This window comes from Narcine bancroftii, chromosome 2, assembly GCF_036971445.1.
Source record: "Narcine bancroftii isolate sNarBan1 chromosome 2, sNarBan1.hap1, whole genome shotgun sequence".
Lineage (NCBI taxonomy): Eukaryota > Metazoa > Chordata > Chondrichthyes > Torpediniformes > Narcinidae > Narcine > Narcine bancroftii.
The window spans coordinates 190,777,678-190,801,541 of NC_091470.1; the positions used below are offsets into that span (position 1 = coordinate 190,777,678).

Below are 23,864 nucleotides of genomic sequence, written 5' to 3' on the forward strand. Positions count from 1 at the left end.
ATTACGTTTTACTGATAAAACGTCTGTTCAAGAGGATGACACCAGGAAACCTGGTTCCCTTGTACCTAGTAAGATCCGTTTGCCAAACTCGGGCTTTTTCTGCTCGACGGCAGGAATAAGTTGAAACTACAATGGGGTGGAAAAGATATTCTAACATGTAGACTGATTGTCTATCGACGAGGTGGTGGGAGGTATTTCGGGGGAGCCAATGGACAGGATGTTGGTTCGTTGGAAATCCTGAGTTGCGTTCATTACTCGCCGTAGACAGTGGAGACGGGAAGCAGAGCATGTTTCAACCCAGTCGGTGATTCACGCGCACTCGATGCTCCATTTGCACCCAAGAGTCAGGTTCAATGGAGCGATGCCTCTGAGGCAGTGGAGGCGTTGCTGCACTTTCCATTCCATACCACCAGAATAATGTCAGGAGAGGCATCGTTTACAGAGGCATACCAATGACCTGGTTAGGTTATTCCCAATGTTTCCATTGTTAAAATCACGTTAAACCTGTTGGCCTGCTTTTCTGTTAGTTGACCAGTTTTCCATCCTGTTTCAGCGAACCTGCTCTCCATTGTGGTCCTATCCCGAGGAATTCCCAGCCTCTCCAAAGGAGTAATTCGTTATGTGGTCACCATGGCATTTGCAGAAACACTGGTCTGTGTGTTTAACGCGACGTTTGGAAACGTCTTCCTCTATCATTTTCCGCGTTCCTTCCTGGCCCACACCTCCATTTGCCGTCTGGGAGCCGTCATACAGAGAACCAGTGTGCAATTCTCTGTCTCGTCAGCGGTATCATTCACCATCGACCGCTGCATTGCTATTTGTTGCCAGAAATTGAAAACCAAATATTGTACCAAAAGGAACGCCGAGTTCATTATATCGACCGTGTGCGCGTTCAGCTTTTTGACGCACGTCCCAGCTTATTTCCAGTATGAATCCCTGTACGTTGTGGATGGTGTCCAATGGGGCTGCCGTACTATAACACAATATTATTCTTCACCTGCATGGCAGACGTACAGATGGTTGTCCAATAGCTTGGTAGCATATGTTCCACTGCCCCTGATGTTGCTGTTGAATTATCTCACCGCCCGACACATTTTAATGGTCAGCAAGGCTCGGAGGGCTCTGAAACGCCATGGATGCGGTGAGGTCCGTGATCTTGAGATGACGAACCGGAGGACGTCCATTGTTTTGCTCTTCGCCATCTCTGGGACCTTCATAGCCTTGTGGCCACCCGCTATGATCATTGGCTTTTTTCTCCCCAATTCATCGCAGAGTTTGCCAACGACGACCGGAAGTCACTGTTCCTGGGAAATCGAATCTCAATTCTGCTGATGTATTTCAATTCCTCTGAAAATCCTTGTGTTTATGCATTGACACAGCGGAGATTCCGGGAGGAAGCGACGAAGGTGTTAAAATATCCATTTATTGCTCTTGTTCGGTTTTAGGAAGCTAATTAGGCTGCCGCGGTGATTCAGAGTTCATGGCCCTGTTCCTCAATTCGTTTCCAATTTCAACTCTTGATGTTTCTGAATCTTCACCAGTTTGGTAACAAAAAGGTTTCTTACTCGAATTTTAAAGCACAGTTTCTCCAACCAGCGCAATGCTCGTGGTAATTGATTAGAACGTGTTGGTTTTGCTGACAGAAGTGAGTCAAACTTTAAAGAAACAATTCCCAAGTATTCGAATTGTATTTCGATTTTCCATATACCAACATGAGGTGACATCAACTTCAGTAAGTTAATGGAAATAGTTGATGTTGTATCTCTGCATGTGGGTAAATAATTGTAATCGGTGTTGCACAGCCAAGCCAGCCACTCGCAAAGATTTCAGGCAGCCCCGATCCAACAAACGCTTCATAGAAACGCGATTTTACACCGCTCGCGATAAATTTAAGGCCCAGTCTGTGAGCCTCTGTTTATTAGACATGCCTCCAGCTAAATGACCTGACAGCAGATTGTTCCTATCACAAACGGCAGGTGCATTGATCTTCAAACTGCTCCACTCAGCTGCAGAGCGCGATTTGAACTAGGCTACAATCTCATCTCAGGATCCAACTAATATGCAGGAAGAGCATCCAAAGAAGGGTTTTAAAGGAACGCCAGCAAGAACAGCGTTTGGAAAACTATTGGAAAGGTTCGGAGGGCCAGGACGAATTTGCATTTGGAGAGAGGATACTTATTCCGGAAAATTGGCATAACTTTGTGGATGGCAGTGTCTATCCTACCGATATGTCGACACATGAGGAAGGTGACAAGACTTTTTGCACCCCCTTGACATGTTTCTACATAATACACTGTCCATACATCCACGTGGGATCTCAGGAAATTCACGTTTGATTTCAACACTGGCCTAGCAACAGAAGGTAATTGTTGATGATGGAACATAGAAAATAGAACTCTGTTGTGCTCACGGAATAACCCATACCGCTAACAGCCTTGAATTTCCCTCCTGTGTAAAGCTCAGTTTTTCTCTGTTCTATGTACGTTTCTAATTGCGTCTTAAAAGTTTCTCTTGTCCTTTTCCCACCCCCTTTCTCGGCCGCACCTTGCATGCACCCACCACTCCATTCTTTGAGAGAAGAGCAGACCTCTAACATCCCACTTGTACTTACTGCCAAGCACCTTTCACACTCCCTGCCCCATGCCAACACGCTGATGGACTGTTCCCTTCCCCACTAGCAACTTATCTTCCATCAGAAGAAAAGTTCAAACTATAGGATTAACTCTGCAAGTTCATTTGCACGTGTGCGCGCGCGTGTGTGGTGGAGTTAGGGGTTGGATCCGGATTGAGATTGATTGTAAGAGTACATACATGACATCACATACAATCTTTTTTTCATGAGGGCGCTGCAGAATTACCACTAATTGGTTGTGCAATATAACAAAAACTGTAAACTGTTTATACATGTAAACAAATAAATAACTGTAAACAGATTGTTACAAGTTCAGAGAACCCCATATACCAACAGCAATAGAACACACCAAACCAATGGTTCCTTTAATAAAATTAGTTTAATACTCTGAACATAGAACAACAAGATCAACACAACTTATTTACACAATCGCCTCCCCAAACAAATCTAAGCACAAATGTGTGGGTTGTGTTTTCAAGGAAGTCCTTTTTACTGGCCAATCTTCCACTGCCCAGGTTTCCAAGGCTACAATTTCCTGTAATCTTCAATCCTGAGCACAGGATCAAACACTCATTGCACTCAAGCAAACTTCAGTGCATTACCTACCAGGCAGGAAAGTTGTGGAAGGTTTTTGCTTGTTGTACACCCCAAAGAGGAGGGTCTTCCAGAAGAAACGTCTTCTTTCCAGGTTCTTCTCACAGAGTTCTTCTCCTTGCCACAGCGGAAATACTAACCACCACTCCTAATTTCCACAGGGAGTACACTCAGAACTCTGCCCAGACTTGAAAAAAAGGAGCCTTTTCAGCAGACTTCTCTTCTGATCAGCCTTTCTTAGGCTGCTTTCTGCTAACTACCTTCCCTCTCATTCTCTGCCCCACCCCTCTTAATGTTCCAGGCACTGTTTTTTTTTGGTTTCAGTTTGCAAATGTTGGATTTTCCAAGCTTTACAAAAACACATGGCAGCAACTCTCTGCAAATGTTTCAATTTCTGAGGTGTGCTTGCAAATGTTGCCTAAGTCCAGAACCTTCTGTTTTCTCCTATCCTTGGAACTTTGCAAGGCTGTGTCTGTGAAATGCATGCTAACCCAATTTTAATCCCTCTTATAAGCATATTTAATTAGCCCATTGTGTCACACTCTCCCCCTCGGGTAAAAATGTGTCCATAGCTAAAGTAATTACTAACTTTACAATCACTGCAGTGATAAAAAAAAAATACACAGTACGTAACTCAATAATTAAGTAGTCACAATATAAAATGTTTTGACGTCTCAACAAGCAATCTGCTATAACTTTATCCGTACCATTGATATGATTAGATTTCTATTTATATTCTTGTAAAATTAAACTCCAATATTCTTCTATTATTATTTCTCATTTTGTTAAAAAATCTCGAGAATTGTAATCAGTAAATATCATGCCAGATTCATGGGTAGTACTCAGATATGCATCAAAATTCTGCAGAGACAACAGTTCCTTCTCAATCGTGGAATAATTTCACTGATGATCATTGAATTTCTTTGAAAAGTAGGCAACTGGATGGTTAATTCCATCACATGCTACTCCCTCGCTGGCACCCACAACTAAAGAAAATGTGTTTTTTTTCAAAATCAGGAGACCAAAACAGGTTTATGGCACAACATCTCCTTTGAACTTTCAAAAACTCTCTGACAAAAGTCCATCCAGAGAAATTTATATTCCTTCTTCAAGAGATTGGTTAAAGGAAGAACAATTTAGCAGAATTTTGCAAAACATTCTGTAATAACCTGCAATTCCTAAAGGCTTCCATGCTGCCTTTTTGCCACTTAAACTAGGAACTCAGAAATTGCCTTCACTTTAGCTCCAATAGACGCAACTTTCCCTGACCAACTACATGTCCTGAATATGTCACGGTAGCATGCCCAAATGCACTCTTACTTAAATTGACAGTTAAGTTTGCTTCAGATAATCTAGCAAAAACTATTTCTAATTCCATCAAATGTTTCTCCCATTTATTACTTTTTGTGACCAAGTCATCAGTATACGCATCTATATGTTTTAAGCCTTGGATTACAGAATTTATCATCCTTTGGAATGTAGTATGGGGCATCTTCCATGCCAAAAGGTAGCACATTGTAATCATAAAAGCCTGATGGTTTCACAAATGCAGAAATCTCCCTTCCTCTCTCTGTTAATGGCACACACCAGTAGTGCTTCAGCAGAACTTAGCTGGTCCAATTTTATCAATACAATTATCTATTCTAGGAACAGGATAGGCATCTGGTTTGGTTATTGTATTTATTTTCCTGTAATCTTTACAGAACCTAACAGTTCCATCTGTTTTAGGTACAAGAAGATCTCCAATTTGAATGTCTAATCATATAATTCTCCAACGTGTATTCCAGCTCTTTATCCATTATTTTACTGTTTTCAATGTTAATTTGATAAGGGGGTCGTGTTATAGGATTTGCTTCTCCCACATCCGGATCATGAAAAAGCACCGACGTCCTTTTTGGAACATTAGGAAACAAATTGGCATATTTCAAAAGCAAATGTTTCAACTGTTTTTGTTCTTGGGCATTAGATGGCATAGCCTTTCATCTAGGTTAAAAAAAAAACTGTTGAGTTAGACACACACAGGAACTATGGTCTCCATAACGTGACCATCACAAGCTGTTGTTTCCACAATCTTATGATCCATAACTTCCTCAACCCTGTCGAAAGCCAACACCTCTGATTCAACCTATTCTGCACTGCTCTTTTTCTCATTGTAAGACTTCAACATATTGATATGACAGATCTGCTTTTTATACCTTCAAGCTGGAGTGTTTGTCAAATAGTTATCATCATTTTGATTTAACTTCATACAGTCCACAACATCTACCTCTAAATGGGTTGGTCATGTGTTGGAAACAAAATTAACACTTTACTTCCTGACTTCAAATTCCTAACTTGAGACTTCCTCTCAAACAATCTTTTTTTTTTCCTCTGAGCCATGTTTAAATTGTCTTGAGCCAAAGTCCAAATTTTTTTCCAATCTATCTTCAAATTTAGAAACATAATCCAGCAAATTCAACTGTACATCCTCATGAACCCACTGTTCTTTTAACAACCTTAAAGTTCCTCTCACTTGATGCCTTAACACAATTTCAAAAGGGCTAAAACCTAATGATTCCTGCACTCGCTGCAAATAAAAATAAATGAATTCCCTTATCCCAATCTGTTCCATTCTCCAGAGAATGAAATCTTTCCAAAAATCCCTGGATTTCAGAATGGTATGCAGAAGAAGTGATTTATTCCCAACTCATAAACCAACTTCTGAAACAACACAGACATAAAGTTAAATCCTTGATCACTCTGGATCTCTTTCAGTAGTCTACACACTTTGACAAATCTTTCCAGAGCCTTTACCCCCATTTTGGCTTTAATATTTCTCAATGGTATAGACTCTGGAAACCTTGTTGCTATACACACAATTGTTAATAAGTATTGGTGGTTACCAGACTTAGTTTTTTGCAGGGGACCTACACAATCTACAATAACCCTAGTGAAATGTTCCCCAACAACAGGAAAAGGTTGTAATGGAGTCACTGGAGGACCCTGGTTAGGTTTCCCCACAACCTGACAAACGTGGCGTGTCCCGCATCAAATTACAGCATCCTTCCTCAAGCCATGCCAGAAAAATTGTTTCAAAATCTTATTCGTGGTTTTCTTTACACCAAGATGACCACCCAAAGGTGTACTATGGGTGAGATCAAAAATTTCCTTCCGGTGATATCTAGGAACAACAACTGCAGAGGATCTCCTGCCAGTGCCCTCACCATCATCTCTCCTCCCTGCCTGCACCCTTACCTGCTACTGACCCGAATGCCTCTGCCGCTCACCTCTGAAAGGCTTTCCCCCAATCAGTACCCAAAGCGAGGGGAATAGCCCCAGCAGGACCCTGCACTGTCTGCTTCTGCCCCTTGCCTCTCCTGCTTGTTACCCATCCATCTGCTGGATACTCCTTATGTGTAAAACCCCCACCAATGGAAGACTCACCTATCCAGCATCCTGGATAATCTTTGGTGCATCCAAATGCTGTTCCAGTTTGAAGCCTCTGCTAGGTAAACTTCCCACAGACATAGCCAGTGGGCAATGAACTTCCTGTTCAATTCTATTTACTGCTCCTCAGCACCAAGTTTTGGTTAACAATCAGACATGAGCTGAACAGTGTCTAGAAAAGGGTGGCACGATTGGCGTAGTGGTTAGCACAATGTTGTTACAGCGCCAGGGATCGGGCCCAGAGTTCGAATCCCACGCAATCTGTAAGGAGGTTGTACATACTCCCCGTGTCTGCGTGGGTTTCCCCGGGGGCTCCGGATTTCCTCCCCCCGCAATCGTTCGAAACAATCAGGGGGTGTAGGTTAATTGGGTGTAATTGGGCAGCATTTGCTCGTGGGCTGAAATAGACTGTTACTGTGCAGTCTGCCTACATTTAAAATGGGTGCAGTGTCAGTGAGGAATGTTTTGGCAAGGAGCATTGGGTCCAGTTTTGTTCACCCACCTACAGGAAAGATAGGAATAAGATTGAAAAAGAGTAGAGAAGATTTATAAACATTGTTGGGACTTGAGGAACTGAGTTACGGGAAAGGTCAGGATTTTATTCCCTGGAGAGTAGAAGAATGATGGAAGATTTGATAGGTTTATATAAAATTATGAGAGGTGCAGACAGAGCAGGCTTTTTCCACTGAGGTTGGGTGAGACAAGAACTCGAGGGTAAAGGATGAAAGCAGAAATGTTTAAAGGATACATGAGGGGGAACTCCTTCACACAGAGTGTGGCGGGAGCTGGGATGTGGAATAAGCCGCTGGCTCAAACAGTGAATGCGGGCTGGATTTTGACCATTAAGAAAAATTTTGACTGGTACATGGATGGCAAGGGTATGGAGGGCCATGGACTGGGTGCAGGTCAATGGGTCTAGCCAGAATAATAGGCTGTCAATGAATTAGGTGGGCTGAAGGGCCTATGTCTCTTCTCTGGTACGAATTAATATAATGTATTCTTAACCAATGAAATAGCATAGGACAACATTTGTTTTCCAAAGATTTGCTTCATGAAAAATAATTGGGGATCACTACAGACACCTTCAAGTTAGATAATTTTGGATTTGCTGTATCACGTAGGAAGTTGGAGAAACATTAAATTAATATTCATTGAATTTAGCAGGTTTAATCGTATAACGATGCTGAGCCAAGCTCTCAGGTTGACTGCACATGTTGCAGAACAAATGTGAGGGGCCCAGGGTTTGTCTTGGTCATCAATTTTACAGCTGAGGTAGAGCGCTTAGGCTTTCTTAATAAGTGTGGTCATGCAGTGTCTTTGAGCCTTAAGCATATACTCACCACAAATGTAACAGAATGGCCCGCAGCTGTGGTGATATTCACGAGATATTTCTGGTGTATTGAATCTTCCTGAAGACAACAAATGCTATTGTTAAATTCACCCCTCTCCCAGCCGTCCCTGTGGCCTCTCCCAGCGATTGCCAGGAAAAAAAATTGCAATCAGTCCATATCAATGCAATGCACAGCATTTGTACATGTGAGCTGCTTTTTAAGCCGGTCTGCATCTATCCTGATTTAGCAAGCCCTGGCCTAAGACGACATTTGCATAGTGCCTGCACTGAATGCATTCCCAGGCATGCTTGGACTAACCAAAGCAGCTTGCTTTGTGGGAAGCATACCAGTAGACTTAAAATATGACAGGAAATCACAAAAATAGGTTATATCTAAATAACAGAACGCCGTAGGAAATTTTTAAGGCAATTTTTGTGATCAGCAGCCCCACGTCCATAAAATACACCCATAAGTCCTCAGGAAGCAAGATACTCGTTGTCCAGCGTAATTAGTCCTGGAAGTGTAGAGTGTAAACGATATTGTCTTTGAGTGATTCACACAATTATCCTACTGTGGTATTTACAGATTCTGCTAAGCAAGCACACTATCCAAGGTCAGCCCGGCACAGACACTGAAGATCATAACATTACAATCCAGGGAGGAGAAGAACACTGCACTTACTGTGTCGAGATTATTGGAAGCAAGTGTCCTGGGTCGGAGAGTGGAGGGGACAGAATCTGCAAAATACCTCGGTAACACAGAGATGGAAGTACCAAAGCCAAGTTACCCTTTGGTTTAAACAGTTCATGTCCCCTCTCCCAGCCGTGTCCCCTCTCCCAGCTGTGTCCCTGTGTCCTCTCCGAGCTGCATCCCCTCTCCCAGCCGTGTCCCCTCTCCCAACCGTGTCCCCTCTCCCAACTTTCCCTGGGCCTTCTCCCAGCTGTGCCCGTCTCTTAGCCGTCCCTGTGCCATCTCCCAGCAGTGTCCCCTAACCCAGCCATGTCACTGTGCCCCTCTCCCAGCCATGTCCCTGTCCCCCTCTCCCACCCATGTCTCCCCCAGCTGTCCCTGTGCCCCTCTCCCAGCCATGTCCACTCTCTCAGCCGTGCCTGTGCCCCTCTCCCAGCCGTGAACCCTCTCCTAACCATGTTACTCTCCCTTCTCCTAGCCATGTGCATTCTCCCAGCCTTGTTACCTCTCCCAGCCGTGTCCCATCTCCCAGCCGTGTCCCTGTGTCCTCTCCCAGCTGCATCCCCTCTCCCAACGGTGTCCCTGTGCCTTCTCCCAGCCCTTCTCTCTTAGCCGTGTTCCTGTGCCCTCTCCCAGCCCGGTCCCCTCTCCCAGCCATCCCTGTGGCCTCTCCCAGCTGTGTCCCTGTGCCCCTTTCCCAGCCATGTCCCCTCTCCCATTCGTCCCTGTGCCCCTCTCCCAGCTGTGTCCCCTCTTCTAGCCATGTCCCTGTCCCTTCTCTTAGCCATGTCCGTTCTCCCAGCCATGTTACCTTTCCCAGCCGTGTCCCTGTGCCCTCTCCCAGCTGCGACCCCTCTCCCAGCCATGTCCCTGTCCCTTTCCCACCCATGTCCCTGACCCTCTCCCAGCCATGTCCCTTCCCCCAGCCATGTCCTACCCCATCAGAACAGATGAGTCCCCATGAAGAGAAACATTCTCCCTGCTCTGTGCTTCCCCCTGTCCAATTTTGTCTCTTGTACTCGGACCATGGCCTCCTGGAAGTGAGAATCTATCCCAGCATCGTCTACTGTTGCCTTTCAAGACCTCTCCACATCCTTTCACCTTGTGTGCAGGGAAACACATTTAAAACTTGTAGTGGAACATGGTATTGTGGGCCCATTCCCCACTGAACTGTGCATGCTAGCACACCTGCTAAACTGGTAGTCCCTCCCCTTAAATAACCATAATAAAGGCCAAGAGCCCTAGTCTCCTCCCTCACACCTGCCTTTGGACTTGAGACAGCAGCCTTCTAAGGCAGGCTTGGATCTTTAGATCAATAAAGCCTTTGGCCCTTACTTCATGCCTGTGAATGGTCATTGATCCCACTACAATTTATTGATCTAAAGTTTTAAGCACCATGGACAAGTTGATTCGGTTGGAGAAGCTGGAGATCGGCCCGAAAGACTCAGGGGACTCCGTGAAATTTGAAAAGTGGCAATGCTGCTTGAAGGACTACATGAAGCACCATGAAACACAGCGGACAGCGATGAGTATGACCTACTATTCACAGTGGTTGGCAATCATGCGTACCAACTGATCCGCGATTGCAAGGGGTTTGAAGAGGCGATGGGCCGGGGGGGAAGTCATGTGATGGAGTAGTGACCGGTAAGAAAATACCAGCCCTCTCCGGAAAAGTTTTAAAAAAGTAAAGAAAAAGCAAAGCTACAAACACAGAAACCATAACAAATTAAAAATAAAAGTGTGGAGAAAATGGCAGCAAAGAAAGAAAAGTCAAAAACAATGGGAAGAAAAGAAGAAGGAAAGATGTCGGAAGAGAAAGGTGAAGGCCTTACCTGTACGAGGAGACCTGCCGTGGAGAGAGAGGCCCGCTCCCTGAGGTCAGTGGAAACCCCGAACTCAGGACAACAAATATGGCTCACGGAGCCAAAGAAAAGTGCGCACCCGCGCATGCACGACTCCTCGCGCATGTGCGATGCACAAGACAAAAACAACACCGACAGGAGGGGGAACAGCTGAAGAGTAAATCTCCACAGCTGAAACAGACAAGTATAACATGACAGCAAGACTCTCAACAGGTAAACATAGAAAATAACGGGAACAAGAAGGAAGAGAATAAAAACAGGAAATCAGAGAAACAACAGATAACCAACCCAGAGGAAGACGACCAACACCAAGACACTTTTAATAAAAATAATAAAAACAAAAATACCCAACAAAATAAAATAAACAACCCAACAAGAAAACCAGAAGAGACAGAGGTAAAAGACACAGATCCTGGAGTGGACTCAGAAGAAGAGGAGGGAGAACATCAAACTCTACAGAGAGAAATGGAAGATGAAGGGAAGGGACAGTACACGGATAAAAAATTCTTTAAAGAATATAAGGAAACATTTAAAAAATGGCTGACACAGAATTCAGTGAAATAAAAAGAAGAATAAAAGGTACAGAAGAAAGAGTGAATAGATTAAAGATGATCATGACAGATATAGGAAAAAGAGTGGACAAGGTGGAAGAATGAGAAACAGCCTTAGAAATGGAAGTAGATTACTTAAAAAAGAAATGAGAAGAATCTAATAAAAAAGTTAAAGAGACACAAGAGCTGTTAGCTCAGAAGATAGATATAATGGAAAATTATAATAGAAGAAACAATATAAAGATAGTGGGCCTTAAGGAAGATGAAGAAGGCAAGAATATGAGAGAATTTATAAAAGATTGGATCCCCAGGGTCCTAGGAAGACCAGAATTACAGGAAGAAATGGAAATAGAAAGGGCACACAGAACATTAGCCCCTAAACCACAACCACAACAAAAACCAAGATCCATTTTAGTAAAATTCCTAAGATATACAACAAGAGAAAATATATTGGAGAAGGCAATAAATAAAATAAGAGAAGACAAAAAGCCACTGGAATATAAAGGTCAAAATTTTTTTTTTCTATCCAGATATAAGTTTTGAAGTCCTGAAGAAGAGGAAGGAGTTTAATGCAGCAAAAACGACCCTATGGAAAAAAAGTTTATAAATTTATGTTAAAATATCCAGCAGTGCTTAAAATAGTTATCCTGGGGCAGCAAAGCAAACTGTTTTCGGATCTGGAAAAAGCATGAAAATTTGCAGAACGCCAATGAAACAGACAGAGAGATGAAGAGATATAAAAAGAACAAAAATGACAACAAACTATATATGAAGAAGAAGAATAAAGTATAAGTAAGAACTAAGAAGAGAAAGAAAGGGAAGAAAGGAAGTAAGGAGGGAATTAAGAGAGTGAGCTTTGTTATATATGAAGATTAAAATCTTTTCTGTGGTGCTGAGTGGGGAAGAATAACAGTCACTGTGAAATCAGTTGACGCTTGCGAGTGGGTTTGCAATCCAAATGAAGAGGGGAGATGTGGTTGCCCGACAAGGGACAAAGGGCAACTCAGAGAGGGGAGGGACTATTGGGGTTAAAGGAATTTTAGATATGGGAATAGTGGAAATATTTTATGTTTAAGAAATGTTGTCTTACAATGTGTAGAAATGGATAAGAAGGGAAGGTGGTGATGAGGAAATGGAAAGGAAAGGTAAACAAAGTATGAAATGTCCATGTTGAACTATACGACTATAAATATTAATGGAATACATAACCAAATCAAAAGGAAGAAGCTGTTAAATTTACTGAAGAAAGAAAAAATTGATATAGAGTTCATGCAAGAAACACATTTAACTGAAGTGGAACACAAGAAATTAAAGAGAGATTAGATAGGACATGCAACAGCACCATCATATAATTCAAAAGCCAGAGGAATAGCTATATTAATCAATAAAAATGTACCAATCAAAATAGAAGAGGAAATAATAGATCCAGCAGGGAGGTATGTAATGATAAAATGTTGGATATATTCAGAAGTTTGGAATTTACTCAATGAAGAAGATCTTCACCTAATGAAGAAGATCAAAAATTTATGCAAGATATCTTTTTGAAGATCGCAGATACGCAAGGGAATATACTAATAGGAGGGGATTTTAACCTTAATTTGGACTCAAACATGGATAAAAGTGGAAAAAAGACTAACAGAAAGAACAAGGTAATTAAATTTATAATTAAATCGATGCAGGAAATGCAACTTTTGGATATATGGAGGAAACAACACCCAAAGGAAAAGGAATATTCATATTATTTGAGTAGACATAAAACATACTCAAGGATAGACCTATTCCTGTTATCAGCTCACATTCAAGGAAGAGTTAAGAAAATGGAATATAAAGCTAGATTGTTATCAGATCACTCACTCCTGTTATTGGCAATAGAGCTAGAGGACATCCCACCAAGAATGTATAGATGGAGATTAAACTCCATGCTACTTAAAAGACAGGATTTTAGAGAATTAATTGAGTGACAAATTATAATGTACTTTGAAATAAATATGGAATCAGTGAAAAATAAATTTATACTATGGGACACAATGAAAGCATTCATTAGAGGACAGATAATAAGTTATGTAACTAAGATGAAGAAGGACTACATTCGAGAAATAGAACAGTTGGAAAGGGAAATAACAAATAGCAATTAGCAATAAAGGAAGATACAACTAAAAGAAGAGAATTGACACAAGAAAATAAAATATGAAACATTACAAACATATAAGGTGGAGAAGAATATAATGAAGACAAAACAGAATTATTATGAGCTAGGAGAAAAAAAGCACAAAATACTAACGTGGCAGCTTAAGACAGAACAAACTAAAAGAACGGTATTGGCATCAAGGAAAAATGACAAACAAATTACACATAACCCAACAGAGATCAATGAAAACTTCAGGGAATTCTACAAACAATTATATCAAACTGAAAACGAAGGGAAAGAAGACAAAATAGATGAATTTCTAACTAAAATTTAACTACCGAAATTACAAACAGAGGAGCAAAATAAATTAATAAAACCATTTGAAGTAGAAGAAATACAGGAGATATTAAAAAGCTACCGAACAATAAAACACCGGGAGAGGATGGACTCCTAACAGAATTCTATAAAACATTCAAAGACTTATTAATTCCTCCTCTCCTGGAAGTAATGAACCAGATTGAAAAAACACAAAACATACCAGATTCATGCAAAACATCAAAAATTACAGAAATACCAAAGACGGGGAAAGATCCACTAACACCAGCATCATATAGACCAATATATCTACTTAACACAGATTATAAGATAATAGCTAAACTATTAGCAAACAGATTGGCCGACTGTGTACCAAAAATAGTAAAACTAGACCAAATTGGATTTATTAAAAAAAGACGAACAACGGGCAATATCTGTAAATTCATGAACTTAATCCATGCAGTACAAGGAAACAAAACTCCAACAGTAGCAGTTGCTTTAGATGCAGAGAAAGCCTTTGATAGAGTAGAATGGAATTATTTATTCAAAGTATTACAGAGGTTCAATCTACCAGAGAAATATATTAATTGGATTAAAGCATTATATAAGGGACCACTGGCGAAAGTGACAGTAAATGGATATCTACCAAACCAATTTAAATTAAGCAGATCAACAAGGCAGGGATGTCCACTATCTCTCTCACTGTTCGCATTAGCTATAGAACCACTATCAGAATTGATAAGAACAAAAAATAAAATAAGAGGGATAAAAGTAAAAGAGAAGGAATATTAAATCAGTCTATTTGCAAATGATGTTATAATATTATTTAACAGAACCAGAAATATCAATAAAAAAATTACATAAGAAATTGAAGGAATATGGAGAAGTATTGGGGTACAAGATCAACGCAAATAAAAGTGAGGCAATGCCAATGAATAATGCGGATTTCACAAAGTTTAAGGAAGAATCACCATTTAGATGGCAAACACAAGCAATTCGATACCTAGGTATACAACTAAATAATAATCTCGGCCATCTATATAAACTAAATTATCAACCATTAATGAAAAAATTACAAGACGACTTAGAGCACTGGAAAGAATTACCACTAACACTGATAGGAAGGATAAATGAACGTCTTCCCAAGGATACAATACCTATTTCAATCATTACCAATTCACCTAACAGAGAAATTCTTCAAGGAGCTAAAGAAAATAATAAGGACATTCATATGGAAAGGGGGGAAATCAAGGATACCACTAGATAAATTAACAGAATGGTACAAACAAGGAGGCTTACAACTACCAAACTTTAAGAATTATTATAGAGCAGCAAAATTAAGATACCTATCAGATTTTTATCAAACAAGGGAAAAACCAGACTAGAGATAGATAAAATAGGGGAGAAGATACCTGAGCATATACTCTAAGTGGGATGAAAAATTGGTGCAACGTAGGAATTCACCAGTATTACACCATCTGCTCAACATTTGGAAGAAGATTCACATAGAAAGGAATAAAATAAATTATCAACTACCAAAATAAATATTGACACAAAATCATCTAATCCCTTTCACAATAAATAACCTTTCCTTCAGAGAATGGGAGAGAAAAGGGATCAAAAGAATAGAAAATTGCTTTTCGGGAAATAAATTATTATCCTTTGAACAAATGAAGGATAAATATAACTCACGATACAGTGTTGGCATACTACCAACTGAAATCCTACTTGAAGGACAAATTGGGAAACATTCTGAGGTTACCAGAAGGAAGCAATTTTGAATATGTGATACCAGACACAATGATAATTTAAAAATTTATAACAAACACGTACATCAAACTGCAAGAAAAGGAGAACGAGGAAACAAACTGTAAACCTAAACAAAAATGGGAACAAGATCTAAACATAAAGATAAAGAATGAATCATGGGAAAAGCTATGCTCCGGTAGCATGAGAAATATAATAAACATGAGGTTACGCATGATACAATATAATTGGTTACACAGACTATACATCACACCCCAAAAGTTAAATAAATGGGACCAACAGTATCAGACAGATGTCTTCGCTGTAAAAAGGAAATGGGAACAACAATACATGCAATTTGGACATGTGAAAAGTGGAAAAATTTTGGGAAGATCTAAACCAGATATTAAATAAAATCACAAAAAGCAATATACCAAAAAACCCAGAGATCTTCCTTCTAAGTAATATAAGAAATAAAGAATTTGGACTCGATTTGGATGGAGCACAGAAAATATTTATTATGATAGCCCTAACTGTTGCAAAAAAATGTATTATGTCAACCTGGAAATTAGAAGACAACTTGAGAATACAACAATGGTATATAGAAATGAATAAATGTATTCCATTAGAAAAAATAACATATAATTTAAGAAATAACATCACAATATTCGAACAAATATGGGAACCATACATGAAATACAATAGAGAAATCCTACCATGAACCTTCACCACCTAAAATGACAGAAGGAGAAGACACCAAAATGAACTGACTCAGTATATAAAAGTAAAAGAAAAAAATTTCTTGTTTATTTTATTAAGTGACGACATTGTTTAACGGATTTAATGTATCTTACAGATTAAACTTTGAATAAATGGGAAGGGGGAGAGGGAGGGAGGGAAGGGAGGGGGAAAAAGGGGAGAAAATGACACTATATATTCAAGAGAAAAATGTCTGTATGTATTTTGGTCAATATGGTTTATTGTGTAAAAAATTAAAAAATTAAAAAAAAGAGGCGATGGGCCTACTCCGGTAACAGTGCGGAGCACAGAGGAATGCCATGTACGCATGCTTCAAGCTTGGCTCCTGAAGCTAAGGCCCGGGTGAGTCAGTCGACGAGTTCTGGCAGGCCACGCAGGAGCTGGGACTAAACTGCAGGTGCCGGGACGTGACGGCAGCGGAGTAAATGGAGGAGCTCATCCACTCCCAACACATCTGCGAACGACTCCTGGAGAAGGGCGATCGGTCCCAATAGGAGGTTGTGCAGATGGAAACAGCCCGAAAGAATGTGGTGGCCTATCATGTGAGCCACCCAGATATGCAGAACGGGAGGTGTCATCATGGGATTTGGGGCTCCCGCCCTGATTGCCGCCGCAACTGCTGAGCACGCGAGGTGCAACTAAAGTGGCCAGAGCATACACACCCGAAAGTACTGTCCAGCATGTAGCGCAACCTGCTCAAACTGCTGGCGAAAAGGGCACTACGCAAGGGTATGCCGATCTAAGCCCCCACAAGCAGCGCCTCGGGCGGACTGCAACCCACATTGCCATTTTGGACAGAGCAGCTTCAGTCATCACTTCCAGTTGTGGAGAACTGATCTCCTAACCCACGTTGTGACAAGGAGGCCCCCATCCCCCACTCAAAATCAGGAAGGACCAGTTGCAGGAGGTCCTGCCCCCTTTCCTGGAGCAGCCCAGTCATGCACCTAAAGGCTGGGCAGCACTAGCAACCTTTGGCCTCGCACCACCACCTTCGGCCTGGCCACCCTACAGGTCCCCCTACCCCCGCTGTTCCAAAACCTCACCCAAGAGTAGACAGTGCACCACAGAGGACAGGGGATTCATCTTGTATTCATGGATGTGTGAGGTTTTAGACAACACATGGATGAAGGAAAAGGTTCTTATTTTAAAGTTGTTGTAAGTAGCACCTGAGGCATGCCATGAGGCTGCAAGCCTCCATTACAGATCTTACATACTGTGTGTCAGGTCCCTGCTGGCAGCCAAGTCTAATCAAAGAGTCAGGCACTGCTAGTTGCATTGCAAAAAATATCACTCATTACATCTCCCTTAAAACAAAAGTAGCTTAATTAACATGTTTTCTTTGTATAACTCTGCAATTTTAACTTTAACACCAAGAACTTACATTTTCATTATTATCAACATTGTTAATATATTTAAACTTGTTTTGTGGGTTCACATTTACATCCACTAAAATTTTAAGAGTGAATAAGATAGCACTACTGCATTCTAGAACAGAAGTCTTTAAATTTGCTCAATGAGTCTCATAAGAGGATTCACATGTCTTGACAATCTCTTAATTGATTGTCCTTGAATTTGAGTTGTTGCCTCAGATGATGTCTTCTCAGCTGTGTATTCAGGTTGTTCAACAGTATCCGTCTTTCCATCTAATGTGGCTGGTCCCATTTGAAAATCTTAATGATTTGTTTGCAGAACAGTACCTACATTGGTCTGAATGTTGCATTATCCTAGTTGGACTTCACTAAGGACAGTCCCCTTCTGAATCCAAAAGTGTCTTTTTAGTCAGCAGTGTGAAGTTCCGATAGGTTGTTTTGTTCCTCTGTCAAAGTCATACTTCGCTTTTCTTTCTGTTGTTCTTTGAACTTCCTCACTTTCTCCCCCTCTTTTGTTTTTAAGAGGTTCTCCTGAATGGGTAGGTTTGATCTTAGCCTACGACCCATAAGAGTTGTGCTGGTGACATACCACACTCCAGTGGTATTGTGCGTAATACTAACATGCTCTGGTAGAAGTCTATTCCACTGTCTTTTGCCTTGTTCATCAGTCTTTGCAGTGTCTGCACTGATTTTTTTTCCACTAGACCAGTAGTTCTGGTAACTTTAAGTAACCCCAATGCTATTGGTGCTCTGTGATTAGTAAAGGATTGCTTAAGGTGGGGTGTGAGTGGGAAGGGAAGGTTGAGAACCACTGCTCTAGACCCAATTGCTACTGAAATACTTTGCTCAAGACAAATTGTCATTGGCCCATTTCCTTTGGAGTTGTGAAACTGTGAACATAATGAGTCAATTAGGTACAATTAAAACAGTGGTTTTCAACCATTTTATTTCCACCCACATACCACCTTAAGCAATCCCTTACTAATCACAGAGCACCTATGCATATGGAATACATAAAGTGGTATGTGAGTGGAAAGAAAAAGGTTGGGAACCACTGCACTAGACCATTGGACTGTGTAAAATGAGGACTTGACAAGGTGTGGACAAAGTCCCACTCTTCAGCAAACTGTCGGAACAAAACTGTGGTCTATTGTTTGTGAAGACCTCACTTGCCATGCCATGTTTGGATAATATGGCTTTCATACATGCTATTACAGCATCTGCAGTGGTGATGTTCAGTTTACACACATCTGGATACCGGGAATAATAATCTGTGACTACCAGATAGACCTTCCCTTGACATTTGAATAGGTCAGCATCTACATTCTGGTAAGGTCTGTGTGGTGCTGGGTGTAGCTTTAGTTGTTCTGCAGGATTCCTTGCTTGATATTTCTGCCATATTGTACAGTTTGACACTTCATATGATATATCACTGTTGATTCTTGGCCAGTACATCACCTCTCATGCTCTTTTACCCTTTTCGATTCTGAGATGTCCTCCATGGATCCTTTTTAGCATCTCTTTTCTCAGACTCTTTTGGGGTAAGGATTTTACTTCCTTTGTAGATGATCTCTTCAACCACTGATAGTTCCACCTGCAGTTCCAGTACCTTGCAATGTCAGGTGAGCAGTTCTGCTTCATGTTGGGCCATGCAGCCAAGATGTTTTTTCTCACTTGTCTCAGTGTTTCATCTTTGTTTGTCTCTGACTTTATGAGCTCCATTTTTTGCATCTGATATGGGCAGTGCACTTGTGATTATGTCCACAAAGGCATTCATATCTTCATCCATTCTGGTGTTTGCAGGATTTCTCAAGACAACGTGTCTGCTGTGTACATTAGCTTACCCGGATGTGTACACTACATTCAGTATATAGCATTGCAGCCTTATCATTATTCTTTGTATTCTCAGTGGACATTAATTTAATGGCTTTTAGAACAGTGAAATCAAGGTCTAATGGTCAGTCTCTACAATGATTGCTAAACTGATGAAATCTTTCACAGGTGTATGTGATACTGAGCAGCTCCTTTTTAATTTGTGTGTATCGTGTCTCCACATGTGTCATTGAGCGTCATGCATACACAATGGGTTTCCAGTCATCATATTTTTGCAGAAGGACTGCTCCGAGCCCACTAGGAGATGCTTTTGATGATATCCTGATGGGTCTCGCTGGGCCATAAAACCTCAGAACTGGTTCCCCTGTGAGCAGTTTCTTTAGTTCGCTCCATGACTTTTTATGCCCATGATCCCACTCCCATTTGATGTTCATTTCTGTTAGTCTCCTCAATGGAGCCATCTTTTCTGAATGGATTTGAATTTACCCATATAGTTGACCATTCCATTAAACCCCTGTACGTCCTTTTTGCATTGTGTCCTTGGCATGTTCCCAATGGTGGACACCTTTTTGGGATCTGGTCTGATGTCTTCACTGCCAATTATATCTCCTAGCTCTATCACCCCGAGCTGGCATTACTCTCTATTCAGCATCAGGTTTGCTTTCCTTGTTGCTTTCAGCACTGTCCTTAGTCTCTCATCATGCTCCATTCTCGTGGTTCCCCAGACTACGACGTCATCCATTAAGGTATCAACTCCATCCAGCTACTCATAGACCATTTGGATAGTTTTGTGATACACTTTAGGAGCTGAGGCAATTTACAAATGGTAACTTTAGGAATCTTTATCTGCCAAACGGTCTATTGAACGTGCACAGTCTTGAACTTGCTTCATCCAATTTCAACTGCCAAAATCCTGATGATGCATCTAATTTGCTGAAAGGCTTTGAATTTGCAAACTGTGACATGATTTATTCAAGTGTCAGAAGCTTAAAGTGATCTCTCTTTATTGTATTGTTTAGATCTCTTGGATCCAAGCAAATTCTAAGCTTTCCATTTTTTTTGTCCACAATGATGAGTGAACTCACCCACTCCTTTTGGCCCATCTATTTTCTGAATAATGTTCAGGCGTTCCATCCTATCCAACTCTGCCTTTAGTTGCTTTTGAGGCACAAATAGAACTATTTTGCATGGATGTATTATTGGTGGCACATGTTTATCCACTCTCATTGTGTGTTCTCCTGGAAGGCAGCTTAGACCCTGAAATATGTCATTGTACTTTCATGAGTTCATCATAGACTGTCTTTTCTTCAATTTCCACAACAAGGACTATTTTTACAAGGTTCATTTTCTCACAGGTTGTTGAACCTAGTCTGGCCTGTACATCCTTTGATACCATGATGAATGTTACCATGTGCTCTTTGTGCTTGTGTTTCACTTTGACCATGCATTCTCCTTGCACTGGTATATCAGTACCTGAATATCCTGTCACCTTCACTTTTGTTCCATACATCTTTGTCTGGGTCTTATCTTCTTAAAATCAGTCTCTGATATTACATTAATTTGTGCTCCAGTATCCAATTTAACTGAAATGTATATGTCATTCACTTTTAATCTTAACATCCAGTTTTGTTTTCAGTCAAACTTTCTACATAGAATTCCTCTATCTCCATTTCACCTACTGCATGAACCTTGCTTTGTTCCACTTGGTTCCTATAGCAATTGGCATAATGGTTGATTTTGTTCCACATATACCATGTTACTTGTTTGGCAGATGTTTTGCACTGCATCAACAACATGGGTGTTGATTGTCCCTTTAATTTTTGTTGCTGGGCACGCCTTTCTTTCCACTTTGGCGTGCATTTTGTTAAATTGTTTATGTCTTTTCTTGCTCACTGAATCCATGTTGCAGCTAGTTTCACTGAACAGCTCTTTTGCCTGCACCTTTACAGTTTCTGTAGTCCTACAGAGTGCCATGGCTTTTTCCAGGTCTAGATTTTGTTCTCTTAGCAGACTTTCCCTTAGACCATTATCTGGAATACCACACACAAGTCTGTCTTTTATCAGCTAGTCAGTCATCCACAGATTTTGCTTCTGTTTCTCAATTCCATCACATACCGATCAATACTTTCTTCCATTTTCTGTACACATATGGAAAATCTGTGCCTCTCAAATGTCATGTTACATTTAGGGATGCAGTATGCCTCAAATTGTTCCATTATTTTTTCCAATTTGATTTTTTCTCCTTCAGCAGCAAATGTGAAGTTAATACACAGCCAGGGCTTCATCACCCATGAAATGGAAGAAAACTAATGCTTTCACTTGATCCATTTTCAGCTCTGAGTGCCACTAAATACAATCCAAAATGCTGTTTAAATCTGTTCCAATTTTTAGCCATGTTGCCTTTCAGCTGAAGTTTCACTAGTGGATGTAATCTTTCCATTTCTCTCTTTGTTAGCTTCTCTTCACTGATCAGTTGCTGACTTTAGATTTTACCTTTTAAAGTATTTCCTTTTAATTTCATTCATCCCACTCCTGACACCATGTTTCATTTTGTATTCATATGTGTGAGTTCTTAGACAACACATGGATGAAGGAAAATGTTATTTACTTTAAAGTTGATGTAAACAGCACATGAGGCAGGCCATGAGGCTGCAAGCCTTCATAACAGATTTTACAGACTGTGTGTTAGCCCCCTGCTGGCAGTCAAGTATAATCAAATGGTAAGACATTGCTAGTTGCATTGCAAACATGATCACTACCATTACACTTCCAATGAAAACAACTGAGATCTGTTACTGGAGACAAAATCAAAGTGTTTGGAAAATGCAGAGTAAGCAACAACAACCAAAACACTCTATCTCTACATCGTAGATACCCGGGGACTAGCGCTTTTCAGAAGAAACTGGCTACCACACTTTCCCCTACAATGGCTGGAGATCGGTTCGATACTAACTGTAAACAATGAACACAACACCCAGTCAGAACTCAACCAGATCCTCAACGACCATGCAATGGTTTTTCCAACAAGGGTTGGGAAAGAACAAAGGAGTTCAAACCAAACTGTAAATAAAAGAGAATGTGGAACCAAAATTCATCAAAGCCAGAACAGTTCCATTTGCAATGGAAGGAAAAATTGAAGCTCAGTAAAATAGACTACAAGATGAAGGCATATTAGAACCAATGGAATACAGTGATTGGGCAGCGCCCATCATACCTGTACAGAAGGCAAACAGTGAGATTTGCAAGATCACTGAATGTACCAGAACACCCTATCACCAAGGCAGAACTATTCCAAGCACTAAATGGAGGGAGAAATTCACAAAATTAGATTTGTCATTCACATACCAACAAATAGAGTTGGACAAAAAAAAATCAAGAAAACATGTGACAATTAATACCCACCTGGGACTGTTCACCTGTACCTGGGACTGTTCACCTGTACCTGGGACTGTTCACCTGTACCTGGGACTGTTCACCTGTACCTGGGACTGTTCACCTGTACCTAGGACTGTTCACCCAAACCTGGGACTGTTCACCTGTACCGGGAACTGTTCACCTGTACCTGGGACTGTTCACCTGTACCTGGGACTGTTCACCTGTACAGACAGAATTTCAGCAGCATCTGCTATTTTTCAGGCTACAATGGACAAAGTACTACACGGAATCTCATTGGGGTGTTACCTTGATGATATCATCGTCACGGGCTGAGACAACAAGGAACATTGTAGTGTGAATAGAAATTCTCTCAATGGGAGGGAGAACAAACACTTCTATTCATTTATAACTGAGGGTAGAGTTTCACAGTGGTCCTCAGAAGGGTTCTAGGTTTAGATGGGAAACCAGGGTTATATGTGAGCAGATGGGGGTGGAGCCAGAAGTCAGGGTCAGCCATCAGCACAACACCCTACTATGAATTCCAGTTCATTGCATTCACCCCTTCCTGTAGAATTTAGGGTCTGTGAATGAAGAAGACAGAGAAAATGAGTTCAGAGAAAAATGTTGAAAAATATACTGTTATTTACAGATTTAAGTTGTCTGGGGTTCTGGAGATCCTGTTGGAGCCCCTTAGCACCAGGAGACTTTGGACTCCTTGGGGCTCCTGGTCCCCTTGTGAGGGAGGAGAGATGGGCTGAGTCTCCAGCTCAGTGGTGGAGGGGGATGCACTTTTCTCCTGAACCAGATCCCCTGAGGCCCTGACAGGGGATGACGAGAATGAGCTCAGTGACAGTGGGTGCCAGGTCCCATATGGAGATGACGTCCTCCCTGCCATCCTGGTACTCCACATAGACATATGTGGGATTGGTGAGGAGCAGTTCCACCCTTTTCACCATGTGCTTCCTGAGAAGGACTGGACCAGGTGTGGTGAGCCAGATTGGGAGTGCAGTTCCCGATACCGACCTTCTTTCGAAATTGAATAGGAGCTCGTGAGGAGCAGCATTGGTCATGGTACACAGAAGTGACCAGATGGAATGGAGCCCTATTGGGAGGACTTCCTGCCAGCATGAGTCTGGAAGGCCTCTTGACATCAGGGCCAGTTTGACAGCTTTCCAGAACATGGCATTCTCCTTTACAACCTGCCAATTCCCCTGGGGGTTGTAACTAGTAATCTTGCTGGAGGCGATGTCCC

General features: G+C 41.2%; 1 protein-coding gene and 1 long non-coding RNA gene across 2 annotated transcripts in view; one reads left to right on the top strand and one right to left on the bottom strand.

The window, feature by feature from the left end:
* The window catches only part of LOC138752549 (uncharacterized), a 70,015-nt gene that overhangs the window by 14,838 nt on the left and 31,313 nt on the right, over nucleotides 1–23,864 (bottom strand). The window contains exon 2 of the long non-coding RNA XR_011350732.1: nucleotides 7,993–8,061. This is a non-coding gene — a long non-coding RNA (uncharacterized lncRNA). The remainder of the gene's footprint in view (nucleotides 1–7,992; nucleotides 8,062–23,864) is intronic.
* On the top strand, nucleotides 541–10,007 carry LOC138752548 (G-protein coupled receptor 52-like). The gene is made up of 2 exons (XM_069915345.1): nucleotides 541–2,362; nucleotides 8,569–10,007. Exon 1 carries the CDS (start codon nucleotides 631–633, stop codon nucleotides 1,330–1,332), a length of 702 nt encoding a protein of 233 aa, XP_069771446.1. The 5' UTR covers nucleotides 541–630; the 3' UTR covers nucleotides 1,333–2,362; nucleotides 8,569–10,007.